The 18,562-nt window shown below is 59.8% G+C and overlaps 1 protein-coding gene across 1 annotated transcript in view; it reads right to left on the minus strand.

Moving 5' to 3' along the window:
• Positions 1-18,562, minus strand: part of LOC137369690 (nucleolar transcription factor 1-like) — a 173,363-nt gene that overhangs the window by 133,091 nt on the left and 21,710 nt on the right. The window contains exon 2 of the mRNA XM_068031025.1: positions 9,502-9,820. Within this exon, the coding sequence (XP_067887126.1) occupies positions 9,502-9,820 (319 nt within the window). The remainder of the gene's footprint in view (positions 1-9,501; positions 9,821-18,562) is intronic.

The raw sequence follows: 18,562 nt of genomic DNA on the forward strand, positions 1-18,562 counted from the left end.
TACTCCTCCTTTCCTCCACCGCCCCCTCCTCCTTGACCCCACCGCCCCCTCCTCCCACCTCCTTTCCCCCACCCCACACTCCTCCCACCTCCTTTCCCCCACCCCCCACTCCTCCCACCTCCTTTCCCCCACCCCCAACTCCTCCTTTCCTCCACCGCCCCCTCCTCCTTTCCCCCACCGCCCCCTCCTCCCACCTCCTTTCCCCCACCCCTCCTCCTCCTCCCACCTCCTTTCCCCCCCCATCCTCCCACCTCCTTTCCCCCACCCCCCCTCCTCCCACCTCCTTTCCCCACCCCCCCCTCCTCCCACCTCCTTTCCCCCACCCCCCCCCACCTCCTTTCCCACTCCTCCTCCTCCTCCCACCTCCTTTCCCCCACCTCCTTTCCCACCCCTCCTCCTCCTCCCACCTCCTTTCCCACCCCTCCTCCTCCTCCCACCTCCTTTCCCCCACCCCCCCTCCTCCTCCCACCTCCTTTCCCCCACCCCCCCTCCTCCCACCTCCTTTCCCCCACCCCCCCTCCTCCCACCTCCTTTCCCCCACCCCCCCCTCCTCCCACCTCCTTTCCCCCACCCCCCCTCCTCCCACCTCCTTTCCCCCACCCCCCCTCCTCCCACCTCCTTTCCCCCACCCCCCCCTCCTCCCACCTCCTTTCCCCCACCCCCCTCCTCCCACCTCCTTTCCCCCACCCCCCCCCTCCTCCCACCTCCTTTCCCCCACCCCCCCCTCCTCCCACCTCCTTTCCCCCACTCCCCCCTCCTCCCACCTCCTTTCCCCCCACCCCCACCTCCTTTCCCCCACCCCCCACTCCTCCTTTCCTCCACCGCCCCCTCCTCCTTTCCCCCACCGCCCCCTCCTCCCACCTCCTTTCCCCCACCCCCCCCTCCTCCCACCTCCTTTCCCCCACCCCCCCCCTCCTCCCACCTCCTTTCCCCCACCCCCACCTCCTCCCACCCCCCACTCCTCCCACCTCCTTTCCCCCACCCCCCACTCCTCCTTTCCTCCACCGCCCCCTCCTCCTTTCCCCCACCGCCCCCTCCTCCCACCTCCTTTCCCCCACCCCCCCTCCTCCCACCTCCTTTCCCCCACTCCCCCCCCACCTCCTTTCCCCCCACTCCCCCCCCACCTTTCCCCCACTCCCCCCCCACCTTTCCCCCCCCTCCTCCCACCTCCTTTCCCCCACCTCCTTTCCCACCCCTCCTCCTCCTCCCACCTCCTTTCCCCCCACCTCCCCTCCTCCCACCTCCTTTCCCACCCCTCCTCCTCCTCCCACCTCCTTTCCCACCCCTCCTCCTCCTCCCACCTCCTTTCCCCCACCCCCCCTCCTCCCACCTCCTTTCCCCCACCCCCACCCTCCTCCCACCTCCTTTCCCCCACCCCCCCCCTCCTCCCACCTCCTTTCCCTCACCCCCCCCTCCTCCCACCTCCTTTCCCCCACCCCTCCCACCTCCTTTCCCCCACCCCCCCTCCTCCCACCTCCTTTCCCCCACCCCCCCTCCTCCCACCTCCTTTCCCCCCACCCCCCCTCCTCCCACCTCCTTTTCCCCACTCCCCCCTCCTCCCACCTCCTTTCCCCCACCCCCCACTCCTCCCACCTCCTTTCCCCCACCCCCCACTCCTCCTTTCCTCCACCGCCCCCTCCTCCCACCTCCTTTCCCCCACCCCCCCCCTCCTCCCACCTCCTTTCCCCCACCCCCCCCTCCTCCCACCTCCTTTCCCTCCCCCCCCCACCTCCTTTTCCCTCCCTCCCCCCCTCCTTTTCCCTCCCTCCCCCCCTAGCTCCTTTTCCCTCCCTCACCCTCACCTCCTTTTCCCTCCCTCCTTCCCCCCCCACCTCCTTTTACCTCTCTCCTTCCCCCCCACCTCCTTTTCCCTCCCTCCCCTCCTTTCCCACCTCCTTTTATCCCCTCCTCCTCTCACCTCCTTTTCCCCCCTCCTCCTCCCACCTCCTTTTCCCCCCTCCTCCTCCCACCTCCTTTTCCCCCCTCCCCCCCTCCTCCTTTCTCCCCCTCCCACCTCCCACCTCCTTTCCCCCCTCCTCCTCCCACCTCCTTTCCCCCCTCCTCCTCCTTTTCCCCCCTCTCCTCCCACCTCCTTTCCCCCCCTCCCACCTCCTTTCCCCCCCTCCTCCTCCCACCTCCTTTCCCCCCCTCTCCTCCCACCTCCTTTCCCCCCCTCCCACCTCCTTTCCCCCCCTCCCACCTCCTTTCCCCCCCCCTCCTCCCACCTCCTTTCCCCCGCCCTCCTCCCACCTCCTTACCCCCTTCCCCCCTCCTCCCATCCTCCCACCTCCTTTCCCCCGCCCTCCTCCCACCTCCTTACCCCCTTCCCCCCTCCTCCCACCTCCTTACCCCCACCCCCCCTCCTCCCACCTTTCCCCCCCTCCTTTTCCCCCCTCTCCTCCCACCTCCCACATCCTTTCCCTCCCCCCTCCTCCCACCTTTTCCCCCCTCTCCTCCCACCTCCCACATCCTTTCCCTCCCCCCTCCTCCCACATCCTTTCCCCCACCACCCCCTCCTCCCAACTTTCCCCCCCCCCTCCTCCTCCCACCTCCTTTCCCCCACCCCCCTCCTCCCACCTTTCCCCCCCCTCCTCCTCCCACCTCCTTCCCCCCCCTCCTCCTCCCACCTCCTTCCCCCCCTCCTCCTCCCACCTCCTTCCCCCCCTCCTCCTCCCACCTCCTTCCCCCCCCTCCTCCTCCCACCTCCTTTCCCACCCCCCTACCCTCCTCCCACCTCCTTTCCCCCTCCTCCCACCTCCTTTCCCCCCTCCTCCCTCCTCCCACCTCCTTTCCCCCCCCTCCTCCTCCCACCTCCTTTCCCCCCCCTCCTCCTCCCACCTCCTTTCCCCCCCCTCCTCCTCCCACCTCCTTTCCCCCCCCTCCTCCCACCTCCTTTCCCCCCCCTCCTCCCACCACCTCCTTTCCCCCCCTCCTCCCACCACCTCCTTTCCCCCCCCCTCCTCCCACCTCCTTTCCCCCACCCCGCCTCCTCCCACCTCCTTTCCCCCACCCCCCCTCCTCCCACCTCCTTTCCCCCACCCCCCCTCCTCCCACCTCCTTTCCCCCACCCCCCCCTCCTCCCACCTCCTTTCCCCCACCCCCCCCACCTCCTTTCCCCCACCCCCCCCTCCTCCCACCTCCTTTCCCACCCCTCCTCCTCCTCCCACCTCCTTTCCCCCATCCCCCCCTCCTCCCACCTCCTTTCCCACCCCTCCTCCTCCTCCCACCTCCTTTCCCACCCCTCCTCCTCCTCCCACCTCCTTTCCCCCACCTCATTTCCCCCACCCCCCCCTCCTCCCACCTCCTTTCCCCCACCCCCCCCTCCTCCCACCTCCTTTCCCCCACCCCCCCTCCTCCCACCTCCTTTCCCCACCCCCCTTCCTCCCACCTCCTTTCCCCCACCCCCCCCTCCTCCCACCTCCTTTCCCCCACCCCCCCTCCTCCTTTCCCCCACCGCCCCCTCCTCCTATCCCCCACCCCCCCTCCTCCCACCTCCTTTCCCCCACCTCCTTTCATCCACCCCCCCTCCTCCCACCTCCTTTCCCCCACCCCCCCTCCTCCCACCTCCTTTCCCCCACCCCCCCTCCTCCCACCTCCTTTCCCCCACCCCCCCTCCTCCTTTCCCCACCGCCCCCTCCTCCTATCCCCCACCTCCTTTCCCCACCCCCCCCTCCTCCCACCTCCTTTCCCCCACCCCCCCCTCCTCCCACCTCCTTTCCCCCACCCCCCCCTCCTTTCCCCCACCCCCCCCTCCTCCTCCCACCTCCTTTCCCCCACCCCCCCTCCTCCCACCTCCTTTCCCCCACCCCCCCCTCCTCCCACCTCCTTTCCCCCACCCCCCCTCCTCCCACCTCCTTTCCCCCACCCCCCACTCCTCCTTTCCTCCACCGCCCCCTCCTCCTTTACCCCACCGCCCCCTCCTCCCACCTCCTTTCCCCCACCCCACACTCCTCCCACCTCCTTTCCCCCACCCCCACTCCTCCCACCTCCTTTCCCCCACCCCCAACTCCTCCTTTCCTCCACCGCCCCCTCCTCCTTTCCCCCACCGCCCCCTCCTCCCACCTCCTTTCCCCCACCCCTCCTCCTCCTCCCACCTCCTTTCCCCCCCATCCTCCCACCTCCTTTCCCCCACCCCCCCTCCTCCTTTCCCCCACCCCCCCCTCCTCCCACCTCCTTTCCCCCACCCCCCCCACCTCCTTTCCCACTCCTCCTCCTCCTCCCACCTCCTTTCCCCCACCTCCTTTCCCACCCCTCCTCCTCCTCCCACCTCCTTTCCCACCCCTCCTCCTCCTCCACCTCCTTTCCCACCCCTCCTCCTCCTCCCACCTCCTTTCCCCCACCCCCCCTCCTCCCACCTCCTTTCCCCCACCCCCCCTCCTCCCACCTCCTTTCCCCCACCCCCCCTCCTCCCACCTCCTTTCCCCACCCCCCCCTCCTCCCACCTCCTTTCCCCCACCCCCCCCTCCTCCCACCTCCTTTCCCCCACCCCCCCCTCCTCCCACCTCCTTTCCCCCACCCCCCCCTCCTCCCACCTCCTTTCCCCCACCCCCCCTCCTCCCACCTCCTTTCCCCCACCCCCCCCTCCTCCCACCTCCTTTCCCCCACCCCCCCTCCTCCCACCTCCTTTCCCCCACCCCCCCCTCCTCCACCTCCTTTCCCCCACTCCCCCCTCCTCCCACCTCCTTTCCCCCACCCCAACCTCCTTTCCCCCACCCCCCACTCCTCCTTTCCTCCACCGCCCCCTCCTCCTTTCCCCCACCGCCCCCTCCTCCCACCTCCTTTCCCCCACCCCCCCCCTCCTCCCACCTCCTTTCCCCACCCCCACCTCCTCCCACCCCCCACTCCTCCCACCTCCTTTCCCCCACCCCCCACTCCTCCTTTCCTCCACCGCCCCCTCCTCCTTTCCCCCACCGCCCCCTCCTCCCACCTCCTTTCCCCCACCCCCCCCTCCTCCCACCTCCTTTCCCCCACTCCCCCCCCCACCTTTCCCCCCCCTCCTCCCACCTCCTTTCCCACCCCTCCTCCTCCTCCCACCTCCTTTCCCCACCCCCCCTCCTCCCACCTCCTTTCCCACCCCTCCTCCTCCTCCCACCTCCTTTCCCACCCCTCCTCCTCCTCCCACCTCCTTTCCCACCCCTCCTCCTCCTCCCACCTCCTTTCCCCCACCCCCCCTCCTCCCACCTCCTTTCCCCCACCTCCTTTCCCACCCCTCCTCCTCCTCCCTTCCCACCCCTCCTCCTCCCTTCCCACCCCTCCTCCTCCTCCCACCTCCTTTCCCCCACCTCCTTTCCCACCCCTCCTCCTCCTCCCACCTCCTTTCCCACCCCTCCTCCTCCTCCCACCTCCCCTCCTCCCACCTCCTTTCCCCCACCCCCACCCTCCTCCCACCTCCTTTCCCCCACCCCCCCCCCTCCTCCCACCTCCTTTCCCTCACCCCCCCCCCTCCTCCCACCTCCTTTCCCCACCCCCCCTCCTCCCACCTCCTTTCCCCCACCCCCCCTCCTCCCACCTCCTTTCCCCCACCCCCCCTCCTCCCACCTCCTTTCCCCCACCCCCCCTCCTCCACCTCCTTTCCCCCACCCCCCCTCCTCCCACCTCCTTTTCCCCACTCCCCCCTCCTCCCACCTCCTTTCCCCCACCCCCACTCCTCCCACCTCCTTTCCCCCACCCCCCACTCCTCCTTTCCTCCACCGCCCCCTCCTCCCACCTCCTTTCCCCCACCCCCCCCTCCTCCCACCTCCTTTCCCCCACCCCCCCTCCTCCGACCTCCTTTCCCCCACCCTCTCCCACCCCCCACTCCTCCCACATCCTTTCCCCCACCCCCCCTCCACTCCTCCTTTCCTCCACCGCCCCCTCCTCCTTTCCCCCACCGCCCCCTCCTCCCACCTCCTTTCCCCCACTCCCCCCTCCTCCTTTCCCCCACTCCCCCCTCCTCCTTTCCCCCGCCTCCTCCCACCTCCTTTCCCCCACCCCCCCTCCTCCTTTCCCCCACCCCCCCCTCCTCCCACCTCCTTTCCCCCACCTCCTTTCCCCCACCTCCTCCTCCTCCCACCTCCTTTCCCCCACCTCCTTTCCCACCCCTCCTCCTCCTCCCACCTCCTTTCCCACCCCTCCTCCTCCTCCCACCTCCTTTCCCCCACCTCCTTTCCCCCACCCCCCCCTCCTCCCACCTCCTTTCCCCCACCCCCCCCCTCCTCCCACCTCCTTTCCCCCACCCTCCCTCCTCCCACCTCCTTTCCCCCACCCCCCCCTCCTCCCACCTCCTTTCCCCCACCCCCCCTCCTCCCACCTCCTTTCCCCCACCCCCCCCTCCCACCTCCTTTCCCCCACCCCCCACTCCTCCTTTCCTCCACCGCCCCCTCCTCCTTTCCCCCACCGCCCCCTCCTCCCACCTCCTTTCCCCCACCTCCTTTCCCCCACCCCCTCCCACCCCCCACTCCTCCCACCTCCTTTCCCCCACCCCCCACTCCTCCTTTCCTCCACCGCCCCCTCCTCCTTTCCCCCACCGCCCCCTCCTCCCACCTCCTTTCCCCCACCCCCCCTCCTCCCACCTCCTTTCCCCACTCCCCCCCACCTCCTTTCCCCCACTCCCCCCCACCTCCTCCCACCTCCTTTCCCCACCCCCCCTCCTCCTTTCCCCCACCCCCCCTCCTCCTCCTTTCCCCCACCCCCCCTCCTCCTCCTTTCCCCCACCCCCCCTCCTCCCACCTCCTTTCCCCCACCCGCCCTCCCACCTCCTTTCCCCCACCTCCTTTCCCACCCCTCCTCCTCCTCCCACCTCCTTTCCCCCACCCCCCCTCCTCCCACCTCCTTTCCCACCCCTCCTCCTCCTCCCACCTCCTTTCCCACCCCTCCTCCTCCTCCCACCTCCTTTCCCCCACCCCCCCTCCTCCCACCTCCTTTCCCCCACCTCCTTTCCCACCCCTCCTCCTCCTCCCACCTCCTTTCCCCCACCTCCTTTCCCACCCCTCCTCCTCCTCCCACCTCCTTTCCCACCCCTCCTCCTCCTCCCACCTCCTTTCCCACCCCTCCTCCTCCTCCCACCTCCTTTCCCCCACCCCCCCCTCCTCCCACCTCCTTTCCCCCACCCCCCCCCTCCTCCCACCTCCTTTCCCCCACCCCCCCCCCACCTCCCACCTCCTTTCCCCCACCCCCCCCCACCTCCTTTCCCCCACCCCCCCCCTCCTCCCACCTCCTTTCCCCCACCCCCCCCTCCTCCACCTCCTTTCCCCACCCCCCCTCCTCCCACCTCCTTTCCCCCACCCCCCCCTCCTCCCACCTCCTTTCCCCCACCCCCCCCTCCTCCCACCTCCTTTCCCCCACTCCCCCCTCCTCCCACCTGCTTTCCCCCACCCCCCACTCCTCCCACCTCCTTTCCCCCACCCCCCACTCCTCCCAACTCCTTTCCCCCACCCCCCACTCCTCCTTTCCTCCACCGCCCCCTCCTCCTTTCCCCCACCGCCCCCTCCTCCTTTCCCCCACCGCCCCCTCCTCCCACCTCCTTTCCCCCACCTTCTTTCCCCCACCCCCACCTCCTCCCACCCCCCACTCCTCCCACCTCCTTTCCCCCACCCCCCACTCCTCCTTTCCTCCACTGCCCCCTCCTCCTTTCCCCCACCGCCCCCTCCTCCCACCTCCTTTCCCCCACCCCCCCTCCTCCCACCTCCTTTCCCCCACTCCCCCCCCACCTCCTTTCCCCCACTCCCCCCTCCTCCTTTCCCCCACCCTCCTCCCACCTCCTTACCCCCACCCCCCCCCTCCTCCCACCTCCTTTCCCCCACCCCCCCTCCCACCTCCTTTCCCCCACCCCCCCTCCCACCTCCTTTCCCCCACCCCCCCCCTTTCCCCCACCTCCTTTCCCACCCCTCCTCCTCCTCCCACCTCCTTTCCCCCACCCCCCCTCCTTTCCCCCACCCCCCCTCCTCCCACCTCCTTTCCCACCCCTCCTCCTCCTCCCACCTCCTTTCCCACCCCTCCTCCTCCTCCCACCTCCTTTCCCACCCCTCCTCCTCCTCCCACCTCCTTTCCCCCACCCCCCCCTCCTCCCACCTCCTTTCCCCCACCCCCCCCTCCTCCCACCTCCTTTCCCCCACCCCCCCCCCTCCTCCCACCTCCTTTCCCCCACCCCCCCCTCCCACCTCCTTTCCCCCACCCCCCCTCCTCCCACCTCCTTTCCCCCACCCCCCCCCCTCCTCCCACCTCCTTTCCCCCACCCCCCCCTCCTCCCACCTCCTTTCCCCCACCTCCTTTCCCCCACCCCCCCTCCTCCCACCTCCTTTCCCCCACCCCCCCTCCTCCCACCTCCTTTCCCCCACCCCCCCTCCTCCCACCTCCTTTCCCCCACCCCCCCCTCCTCCCACCTCCTTTCCCCCACCCCCCCCTCCTCCCACCTCCTTTCCCCACCCCACCCCCCCCCCTCCTCCCACCTCCTTTCCCCCACCCCCCCCTCCTCCCACCTCCTTTCCCCCACCCCCCCCTCCTCCCACCTCCTTTCCCCCACCCCCCCCTCCTCCCACCTCCTTTCCCCCACCCCCCCCTCCTCCCACCTCCTTTCCCCCACCCCCCCCTCCTTTCCCCCACCCCCCACTCCTCCCACCTCCTTTCCCCCACCCGCCACTCCTCCCACCTCCTTTCCCCCACCCCCCACTCCTCCTTTCCTCCACCGCCCCCTCCTCCTTTCCCCCACCGCCCCCTCCTCCCACCTCCTTTCCCCCACCCCCTTTCCCCCACCCCCCCCTCCTCCCACCTCCTTTCCCCCACCCCCACCTCCTCCCACCTCCTTTCCCCCACCCCCCACTCCTCCCACCTCCTTTCCCCACCCCCCACTCCTCCTTTCCCCCACCGCCCCCACCTCCTTTCCCCCACCCCCCCTCCTCCCACCTCCTTTCCCCCACTCCCCCCTACCTCCTTTCCCCCACTCCCCCTCCTCCCACCTCCTTTCCCCCACTCCCCCCCTACCTCCTTTCCCCCACTCCCCCCTCCTCCTTTCCCCCCCCTCCTCCCACCTCCTTTCCCCCCCCCTCCTCCCACCTCCCCCCTCCTCCCACCTCCTTTCCCCCCCCTCCTCCCACCTCCCCCCTCCTCCCACCTCCTTTCCCCCCCCCTCCTCCCACCTCCCCCTTTCCCCCACTCCCCCCCCACCTCCTTTCCCCCACTCCCCCCTCCTCCTTTCCCCCACTCCCCCCTCCTCCTTTCCCCCACTCCCCCCTCCTCCTTTCCCCCCCCCTCCTCCTTTCCCCCCCCCTCCTCCTACCTCCTTTCCCCCACTCCCCCCTCCTCCTTTCCCCCACTCCCCCCTCCTCCTTTCCCCCCCCCTCCTCCTACCTCCTTTCCCCCCCCCCTCCTGCTACCTCCTTTCCCCCACTCCCCCCTCCTCCTTTCCCCCACTCCCCCCTCCTCCTTTCCCCCACTCCCCCCCCACCTCCTTTCCCCCACTCCCCCCTCCTCCTTTCCCCCCCCTCCTCCCACCTCCTTCCCCCACCCCCTCTCACCCCCCCCCACCCGGGTCCGGGTGCCGCCAGTGACCGGACCGGGGATTTGTTGCTGTCCCTCCTCAGGAAAGGCCGAGGCCCCGGGCCGCAGCTTCCCTCCGGACTCGAGTCCACTCCTGCCCGGCGAACAGGCGCCGGACGGCGGGGAGAAAGTGGAGGCCCGTCCGCGGCAACCCGGACCCGCACTGCCCCCCGCGCCTGGACCTGGGCCTCAGCCGCATCCCCGGCCTCACCCTCGGGCCTGGGCCTCTCCCTGTGCCGCTCCTCACCGGGATGTGAGCCGCGCTTCAGCTGGAAGAGACTGCGAGCGGCGCCGCTCCGCCCAGAGCCTGTGCGGGGCCGCGGGACGGAGCCGGGGGCAGCATATAGAATCCATAGTCACACCCTCAATCCATAGGGTGCTGTTAGAATATATAATAATAAACAATATCAATCAGCTATAATGTGTTAGTGATTTTATATCGAGATTATTCACACTAAAGGAGAATCTCAATAATTTTATATGGTGTAGTGTAGTGTGTTCAGGAGTATAAAATATATAATTGTAGAAAGTCTATAATCTGCAGTCTAACTTCAATGTGTAATAACAATCAGGTAAATATCTGCACAATCTGTAGTCTAGAATGTTTATCATATTTTTTATTCATTCATGGGATGTGAGGCATTTATTTCCCATCTCTAATTGCCCTTGAGAAGGTGGTGGTGAGCTGCCTTCTTGAACCGCTGCAGTCCATTTGGGGTAGGTACACCCACAGTGCTGTTAGGAAGGGAGTTCCAGGATTTTGACCCAGTGACAGTGAAGGAACGGCGATATAGATCCATGTCAGGATGGTGTGTGACTTGGAGGGGAATTTGCAGGTGGTGGTGTTCCCATGTATCTGCTGCCCTTGTCCTTCTAGTTGGTAGAGGTCGCGGGTTTGGAAGGTGCTGTTTAAGGAGCCTTGGTGCGTTGCTGCAGTGCATCTTGTAGATGGTACACACTGCTGCCACTGTGCGTCGGTGGTAGACGGAGTGAATGTTTGTAGATGGGGTGCAAATCAATTGGGCTGCTTTGTCCTGGATGGTGTCGAGCTTCTTGAGTGTTGTTGGAGCTGCACCCATCCAGGCAAGTGGAGAGTATTCCATCACACTCCTGACTTGTGCCTTGTAGATGGTGGACAGGCTTTGGGGAGTCAGGAGGTGAGTTACTCGCCTCAGGATTCCTAGCCTCTGACCTGCTCTTGTAGCCACAGGATTGATGTGGCTACTCCAGTTCAGTTTCTGGTCAATGGTAACCCGTAAGATGTTGATAGTGGGGGATTCAGCAATCGTAATGCCATTGAATGTTAAGGGGAGATGGTTAGATTCTCTCTTGTTGGAGATGGTCATTGCCTGGCACTTGTGTGGCACAAATGTTACTTACCACTTATCAGCCCAAGCCTGGATGTTGTCCAGGTCTTGCTGCATATGGACATGGGTTGCTTCAGTATCTGAGGAGTTGCGAATGGTGCTGAACATTGTGCAATCATCAGCGAACATCCCCACTTCTGACCTTATAGAACATAGAACAGTACAGCACAGTACAGGCCCTTTGGCCCACGATATTGTGCCGACCCTTTAACCTACTCTAAGATCAAACTAACTACCTACCCTTCATTCTACTATCATCCATGTACCCATCCAAGAGTCGCTTAAATGCCCCTAATGTATCTGCTTCTACTACCACCGCTGGCAGCGCATTCCACGCACCCACCACTCTCTGTGTAAAGAACCTACCTCTGACATCTCCCCGAAACCTTCCTCCAATCACCTTAAAATTATGCCCCCTGGTGATAGCTCTTTCCGCCCTGGGAAAAAGTCTCTGGCTATCCACTCTATGCCTCTCATCATCTTGTACCCCTCTATCAAGTCACCTCTCATCCTTCTTCGCTCCAATGAGAAAAGCCCCAGCTCCCTCAACCTTTCTTCATAAGATATGCCCTCCAGTCCAGGCAGCATCCTGGTAAATCTCCTCTGCACCCTCTCTAAAGCTTCCACATCCTTCCTATAATGAGGCGACCAGAACTGAACACAATATTCCAAGTGTGGTCTCACCAGGGCTTTATAGAGCTGCAGCATAACCTCGCGGCTCTTAAACTCAATCCCCCTGTTAATGAAAGCCAACACACCATACGCCTTAACAACCCTATCAACTTGGGTGGCAACTTTGAGCGATCTATGAACATGGACCCCAAGATCCCTCTGTTCCTCCACACTACAAGATTCCTGTCTTTAAGCCTGTATTCCGCATTCAAATTCGACCTTCCAAAATGAATCACTTCACACTTTTCCAGGTTGAACTCCATCTGCCACTTCTCAGCCCAGCTCTGCATCCTGTCAATGTCCCGTTGCAACCTACAACAGCCTTCCACACTATCCAACTCCAGCAACCTTCGTGTCATCGGCAAACTTACTAACCCAGCCTTCCACTTCCTCATCCAAGTAATTTATAAAAATCACAAAAAGCAGAGGTCCCAGAACAGATCTTTGTGGAACACCACTGGTCACCGAGCTCCAGGCTGAATACTTTCCATCTACTACCACCCTCTGTCTTCTGTGGGCCAGCCAATTCTGTATCCAGACAGCCAAATTTCCCTGTATCCCATGCCTCCTTACTTTCTGAATGAGCCTACCATGGGGAACCTTATCAAACGCCTTGCTAAAATCCATATACACCACATCCACTGCTCTTCCTTCATCAATGTGTTTTGTCACATCTTCAAAGAATTCAATAAGGCTTGTGAGGCATGACCTGCCCCTCACAAAGCCATGCTGACTATCTCTAATCAAACCATGCTTTTCCAAATAATCATAAATCCTGTCTCTCAGAATCCTCTCCAATAATTTGCCCACCACCGACGTAAGACTGACTGGTCTGTAATTCCCAGGGTTATCCCTATTCCCTTTCTTGAACAAGGGAATAACATTTGCCATCCTCCAATCATCCGGTACTACTCCAGTGGACAGTGAGGACGCAAAGATCATCGCCAAAGGCGCAGCAATCTCTTCCCTCGCTTCCCGTAATATCCTTGGGTATATCCCGTCTGGCCCCGGGGACTTATCTGTCCTCATATCATTCAAAATTTCCAGCACATCCTCCCTCTTAACCTCAACCTGTTCGAGCATATCAGCCTGTTCCACGCTGTCCTCACAAACGACCAGGTCCCTCTCACTAGTGAATACTGAAGCAAATTATTCATTAAGGACCTCCCCTACCTCCTCCGACTCCAGGTACAAGTTCCCTCCACTATCCCTGCTCGGCCCTACCCTCACTCTGGCCATCCTCTTGTTCCTCACATAAGTGTAGAACGCCTTGGGATTTTCCTTAATCCTACCCGCCAAGACTTTTTCATGTCCCCTTCTAGCTCTCCGAAGTCCATTCTTCAGTTCCTTCCTGGCTACCTTGTAACCCTCTAGAGCCCTGTCTGATCCTTGCTTCCTCAACCTTAAGTAAGCTTCCTTCTTCCTCTTGACTAGCTGTTCCACATCTCTTGTCATCCAAGGTTCCTTCACCCTACCATCCCTTCCCTGCCTCATCGGGACAAACCTATCCAGCAGTCGCAGCAAGTGCTCCCTAAACAACCTCCACATTTCTGTCGTGCATTTCCCTGAGAACATCTGTTCCCAATTTAAGCTCCCCACTGTTCCTGCCTAATAGTATTGTAATTCCCCCTCCCCCAATTAAATATTTCCCCATCCCGTCTGCTCCTATCCCTCTCCATGACTATAGTAAAGGTCAGGGAGTTGTGATCACTATCACCGAAATGCTCTCCCACCGAGAGATCTGCCACCTGGCCTGGTTCGTTGCCAAGCACCAAGTTCAACATAGCCTCCCATCTAGTCGGCCTATCTACATATTGAGTCAGGAAACCTTCCTGGACACACCTGACAAAAACTGCTCCATCCAAACTATTTGCACTAAGGAGGTTCCAATGAATATTAGGGAAGTTGAAGTCACCCATGACAACAACCCTGTTACTTCTGCACCTTTCCAAAATCTGCCTCCCAATCTGTTCCTCCGTGTCTCTTTTGCTATTGGGGGGTCTATAGAAAACTCCCAATAAAATGACTGCTCCTTTCCTGTTTCTGACTTCCACCCATAATGACTCAGTGGACAAACCCTCCTCGACGACCTCCCTTTCTGCAGCTGTGATACTATCCCTGATTAGCAATGCCACTCCCCCAACTCTTTTACTTCCTTCCCTATTCCTTTTGAAACATCTAAACCCCGGAACATCCAACATCCATTCCTGCCCTTGTGATATCCACGTCTCCGTAATGGCCACAACATCGTAGCTCCAAGTACTGATCCATGCTCTAAGTTCATCACCCTTATTCCTGACACTTCTTGCGTTAAAATAGACACACTTCAACCCATCATACTGGCTGCAACTTTACCCTGTCAACTGTCTAACCTTCCTGACAGACTCTCTGCACTCGGTATCTGCCTGTTCAACAGCTACCCCATCCACTGATCTGTGGCTCCGGTTCCCATCCCCCTGCCAAACTAGTTTAAACCCTCCCGAAGAGCTCTAGCAAACCTCCCGCCCAGGAGAAGATGGAGAGAAGGTCATTGATGAAGCAGCTGAAGATGGTTGGCCACGGACACTACCCTGAGGAACTCCTGCAACAATGTCCTGGGACTGAGATGTTTGAATGTTTGGCCTCCAATAACCACAACCATCTTCCTTCGCGCTAGTTATGACTCCAGCCAGCGGAGGGTTTTCCCCCTGATTCCCATTGACCTCAGTTTTGCTAGGGCTCCTTGATGCCATACTTGGTCAAATGCTGCTTTGATGTCAAGGGCAATCACTCTCACCTCACCTCTTGAGTTCAGCTCTTTTGTCCATGTTTGAACCAAGGCTGTAATGAAGTCAGGAGCTGAGTGGCCCTGGCAGAACCTAAACTGAGCGTCAGTGAGCAGGTTATTGCTGGGCAAGTGTCGCTTTATAGCACTGTTGACGACACCTTCCATCACTTTACTGATGATTGAGAGTAGACTGATGGGGCAGTAATTGGCCGGATTGGATTTGTCCTGCTTTTTGTGGACAGGACATACCTGGGCAATTTTCCACATTGCCGGATAGATGCCAGTGTTGTAGCTGTACAGGAACAGCTTGGCTAGGGGCGCGGCAAGTTCTGAGGCACAGCAGGTTCTGGAGCACAGGTCTTCAGTACTATTGCCGGAATATTGTCAGGGCCCATAGCTTTTACAGTATCCAGTGCCTTCAGCAGTTTCGTGAGATCACGCGGAGTGAATCGAATTGGCTGAAGTCTGGCATCTGTGATGCTGGGGACTTCAGGAGGAGGCAGAGATGGATCATCAACTCGGCACTTCTGGCTGAAGATTGTTGCAAATACTTCAGCCTTGTCTTTCGTACTGATGTGCTGGGCTCCCCCATCATTGAGGAAGGGGATGTTTGTGGAGCAACCTCCTTCCGTCAGTTTAATTGTCCACCACCATTCACAACTGGATGTGGAGGGACTGCAGAGCTGGGATCTGATCCTTTGATTGTGAGATCACTTCGCTCTGTCTATCGCACACTGCTTACACTGTTTGGCATGCAAGTAATCCTGTGTTGACACATCATTTTGAGGTATGCCTGGTGCTGCTCCTGACATGCCCTCCTGCACTCTTCATTGAACCAGGGTTGGTCTCCTTGCTTGATGGTAATGGTAGAGTGGGGGATATGCCGGGCCATGAGGTTACGGATTGTAGTTGAGTACAATTCTGCTGCTGCTGATGGCCCACAGCACCTCATGGATGCCCATTTTTGCATTGCTAGATCTGTTTGAAATCTATCCCATTTAGCATGGTGATAGTGCCACACAACACGATGGACGGTATCCTCAATGTGAAGGCGGGACTTCGTCTCCACAAGGACTGTGCGGTGGTCACTCCTACCAATACAGTCATGGACAGAAGCATCTGTGGCAGGCAGATTGGTGAGGACGAGGTCAAGTATGTTTTTCCCTCGTGTTGGTTCCCCCACTACCTGCCGCAGACCCAGTCTAGCAGCTATGTCCTTTAGGACTCGGCCAGCTCGGTCAGTAATGGTGCTACCGAGCCACTCTTGGTGATGGACATTGAAGTCCCCCACCCAGAGTACATTTCAACCCCCTTGCCACCCTCAGTGCTTCCTCCAAGTGGTGTTCAACATGGAGCAGTACTGATTCATCAGCTGAGGGAGGGCGGTAGGTGATAATCAGCTGGAGGTTTCCTTGCCCATCTTTGACCTGATGCCCTGAGACTTCATGGGGTCTGGAGTCAATGTTGAGGACTCCCAGGGCAACTCTGTCCCGACTGTCAGTGGGACAGGACATACCTGGGAATCGTGATTGCAATGTCTGGGACATTGTCTGTAAGGTATGATTCCGTGAGTATGACTATGTCAGGCTGTTGTTTGACTAGTCTGTGGGACAGCTCTCCCAACTTTGCCACAAGCCCCCAGATGTTAGTAAGGAGGATTTTGCAGGGTCGACAGGGCTGGGTTTGCCGTTGTCATTTCCGGTGCCTCGGTCGATGCTGGGTGGTCCGTCTGGTTTCATTCTTTTGCTGGAATAATCTATCATTTCATGTGCATAACTATACTTATATATAATTATGCTATCAATAACAATTAGATATCAACTATAGCATAGCTATATTGAATGTCATAGAGTCGTAGAGTAGTACAGCTATGAAACAGGCCCTTCGGCCCACCACGTCCATGCCGACCATAATGCCTATCTCTACTAATCCCACCTGCCTACATTAATTCCATATCCCTCTATGCCTTGCTCATTCAAGTACCTGTCCAGATGCCTCTTAAATGTTGTTACTGTTCCTGCCTTCACCACCTCCTCAGGCAGCTCATTCCAGATACCCACCATTCTTTGTGTGAAAAATTTACCCCTTTGATCCCCTTTAAACCTCCTCCCTCTCACCTTAAATCTATGCCCTCTAGTTTTACTCACCCCTACCATGGGAAACAGACTCTGGCTATCTACCCTATCTATGCTTCTCATAATTTTATATACCTCTATCATGTCCCCTCTCAGCCTCCTTCGTTCCAGGGAAAACAGACCCAGCCTATCCAATCTCTCTTTATAACCCAAGCCCACCAAACCAGGCAACATCCTTGTGAATCTTTTCTGCACCCTCTCTAGCTTAATCACATCTTTCCTGTAGTGCGGCGACCAGAACTGCACACAGTACTCCAAATGCGGCCTAACCAGCGTTATGTACAACTGTAACATGACGTCCCAACTCTTGTACTCAATGCCTTGGCCGATGAAGGCAAGCATGCCATACGCCTTCTTCACCACCCTGTCTACCTGTGTTGCCACTTTCAGGGAACTATGTATCTGCACCCAAAGGTCTCTCTGCTCAACAACACTCCCCAGGGCTCTGCCATTCACTGTATATGTCCTGCCCTGGTTTAACTTCCCAAAATGCATCACTTCGCACTTGTCTGCGTTAAATTCCATTTGCCAATCCCTTGCCCACTTTCCCAGTTGATCTATAACCTGTTGTAACCTTAGACAACCTTCTTCACTGTCCACTATACCAACAATTTTAGTGTCATCTGCAAACTTACTAATCATGCCCCCTACATTCACATCCAAGTCATTAATATATGTGACTAACAGAGGGCCCAGCACCGATCCCTGTGGTACACCACTGGTCACTGGCCTCCAATCTGAAAAACAACCCTCCACTACCACCCTCTGCCTCCTATCACCAAGCCAATTTTGTATCCAATTTGCTAGCTCACCCTAGATTCCATGTGTTTGAACCTTCTGGACCAGCCTACCATGCGGGACCTTGTCAAAGGCCTTGCTAAAGTCCATGTAGACAATGTCCATCGCCCTGCCCTCGTCAATCCTCTTGGTCACCTCCTCAAAAAACTCAATCAAATTCGTGAGACATGATTTCCCTCGCACAAAGCCATGCTGACTATCCTTAATCAGACCGTGCCTTTCCAAATGCATATAAATCCTGTCTCTCAGAATCCCTTCCAATAACCTTCCCACCACTGATGTAAGGCTCACCGGCCTGTAGTTCCCTGGCTTATCCCTGCTGCCCTTCTTAAATAAAGGCACAACATTAGCTATCCTCCAGTCTTCCGGTACTTGACCTGTGGCTAATGATGATACAAAAATCTCTGCCAGGGCCCCAGCAATCTCCTCCCTTGCTTCCCATAGCATCCGAGGATATACCTGGTCAGGCCCTGGGGATTTATCCACCTTAATGCGCTTCAAAGCCTCCAACACCTCGTCCTCTGTAATGTTGATATGCTCCAGGATATCGCTGTTCCCTCCCTTGAACTCACCAGCTTCCATGACCTTCTCCACAGTAAATACAGACGAGAAGTATTCATTTAAGACCTCGCCCATTTCCCGTGGCTCCACACACAGATTGCCACACTGATCCTTAAGGGGACCTACTCTCTCCCTAGCTACCCTTTTAATATACTTATAGAATCTTTTAGCATTCTCCTTTATCTTATCTGCCAGGGAAATCTCATGGCCCCTTTTCGCCCTCCTAATTTCCTTCTTAAATGTAGTCCTACATCCTCTATACTCCTCGAGGGACTCGCTCGATCCCAGCTGCCTATACCTGACATATGCCTCCTTCTTTGTCCTGACCTGACCCTCAATATCCCTCGTCAACCAAGGTTCCCTCAGCTTGCCAGCCTTGCCCTTCCATCTAACAGGAACATGCTGGCCCTGAACTCTTCCTATCACACTTTTAAAAGCCTCCCACTTGCCAAACATCCCTTTACCTGTAAACAGCCTCTCCCATTCAACTTTTGAGAGTTCCTGTCTGATGCCATCGAAATTAGCCTTCCCCCAATTTAGGACTTCAATCTGAGGACCAGTCCGATCCATAACTATCTTGAAGCTAATAGAGTTATGGTCACTGGTCCCAAAGTGCTCCCCCACTGACACATCAACCACCTGCCCATCCTCATTTCCTCAGAGGAGGTCGAATATAGCCCCTTCTCTAGTAGGGCCATCCACATATTGCTTCAGAAAACTATCCTGGACATACTTAATAAATTCTTCCC

Source organism: Heterodontus francisci, chromosome 5 (genome assembly GCF_036365525.1).
Source record: "Heterodontus francisci isolate sHetFra1 chromosome 5, sHetFra1.hap1, whole genome shotgun sequence".
Lineage (NCBI taxonomy): Eukaryota > Metazoa > Chordata > Chondrichthyes > Heterodontiformes > Heterodontidae > Heterodontus > Heterodontus francisci.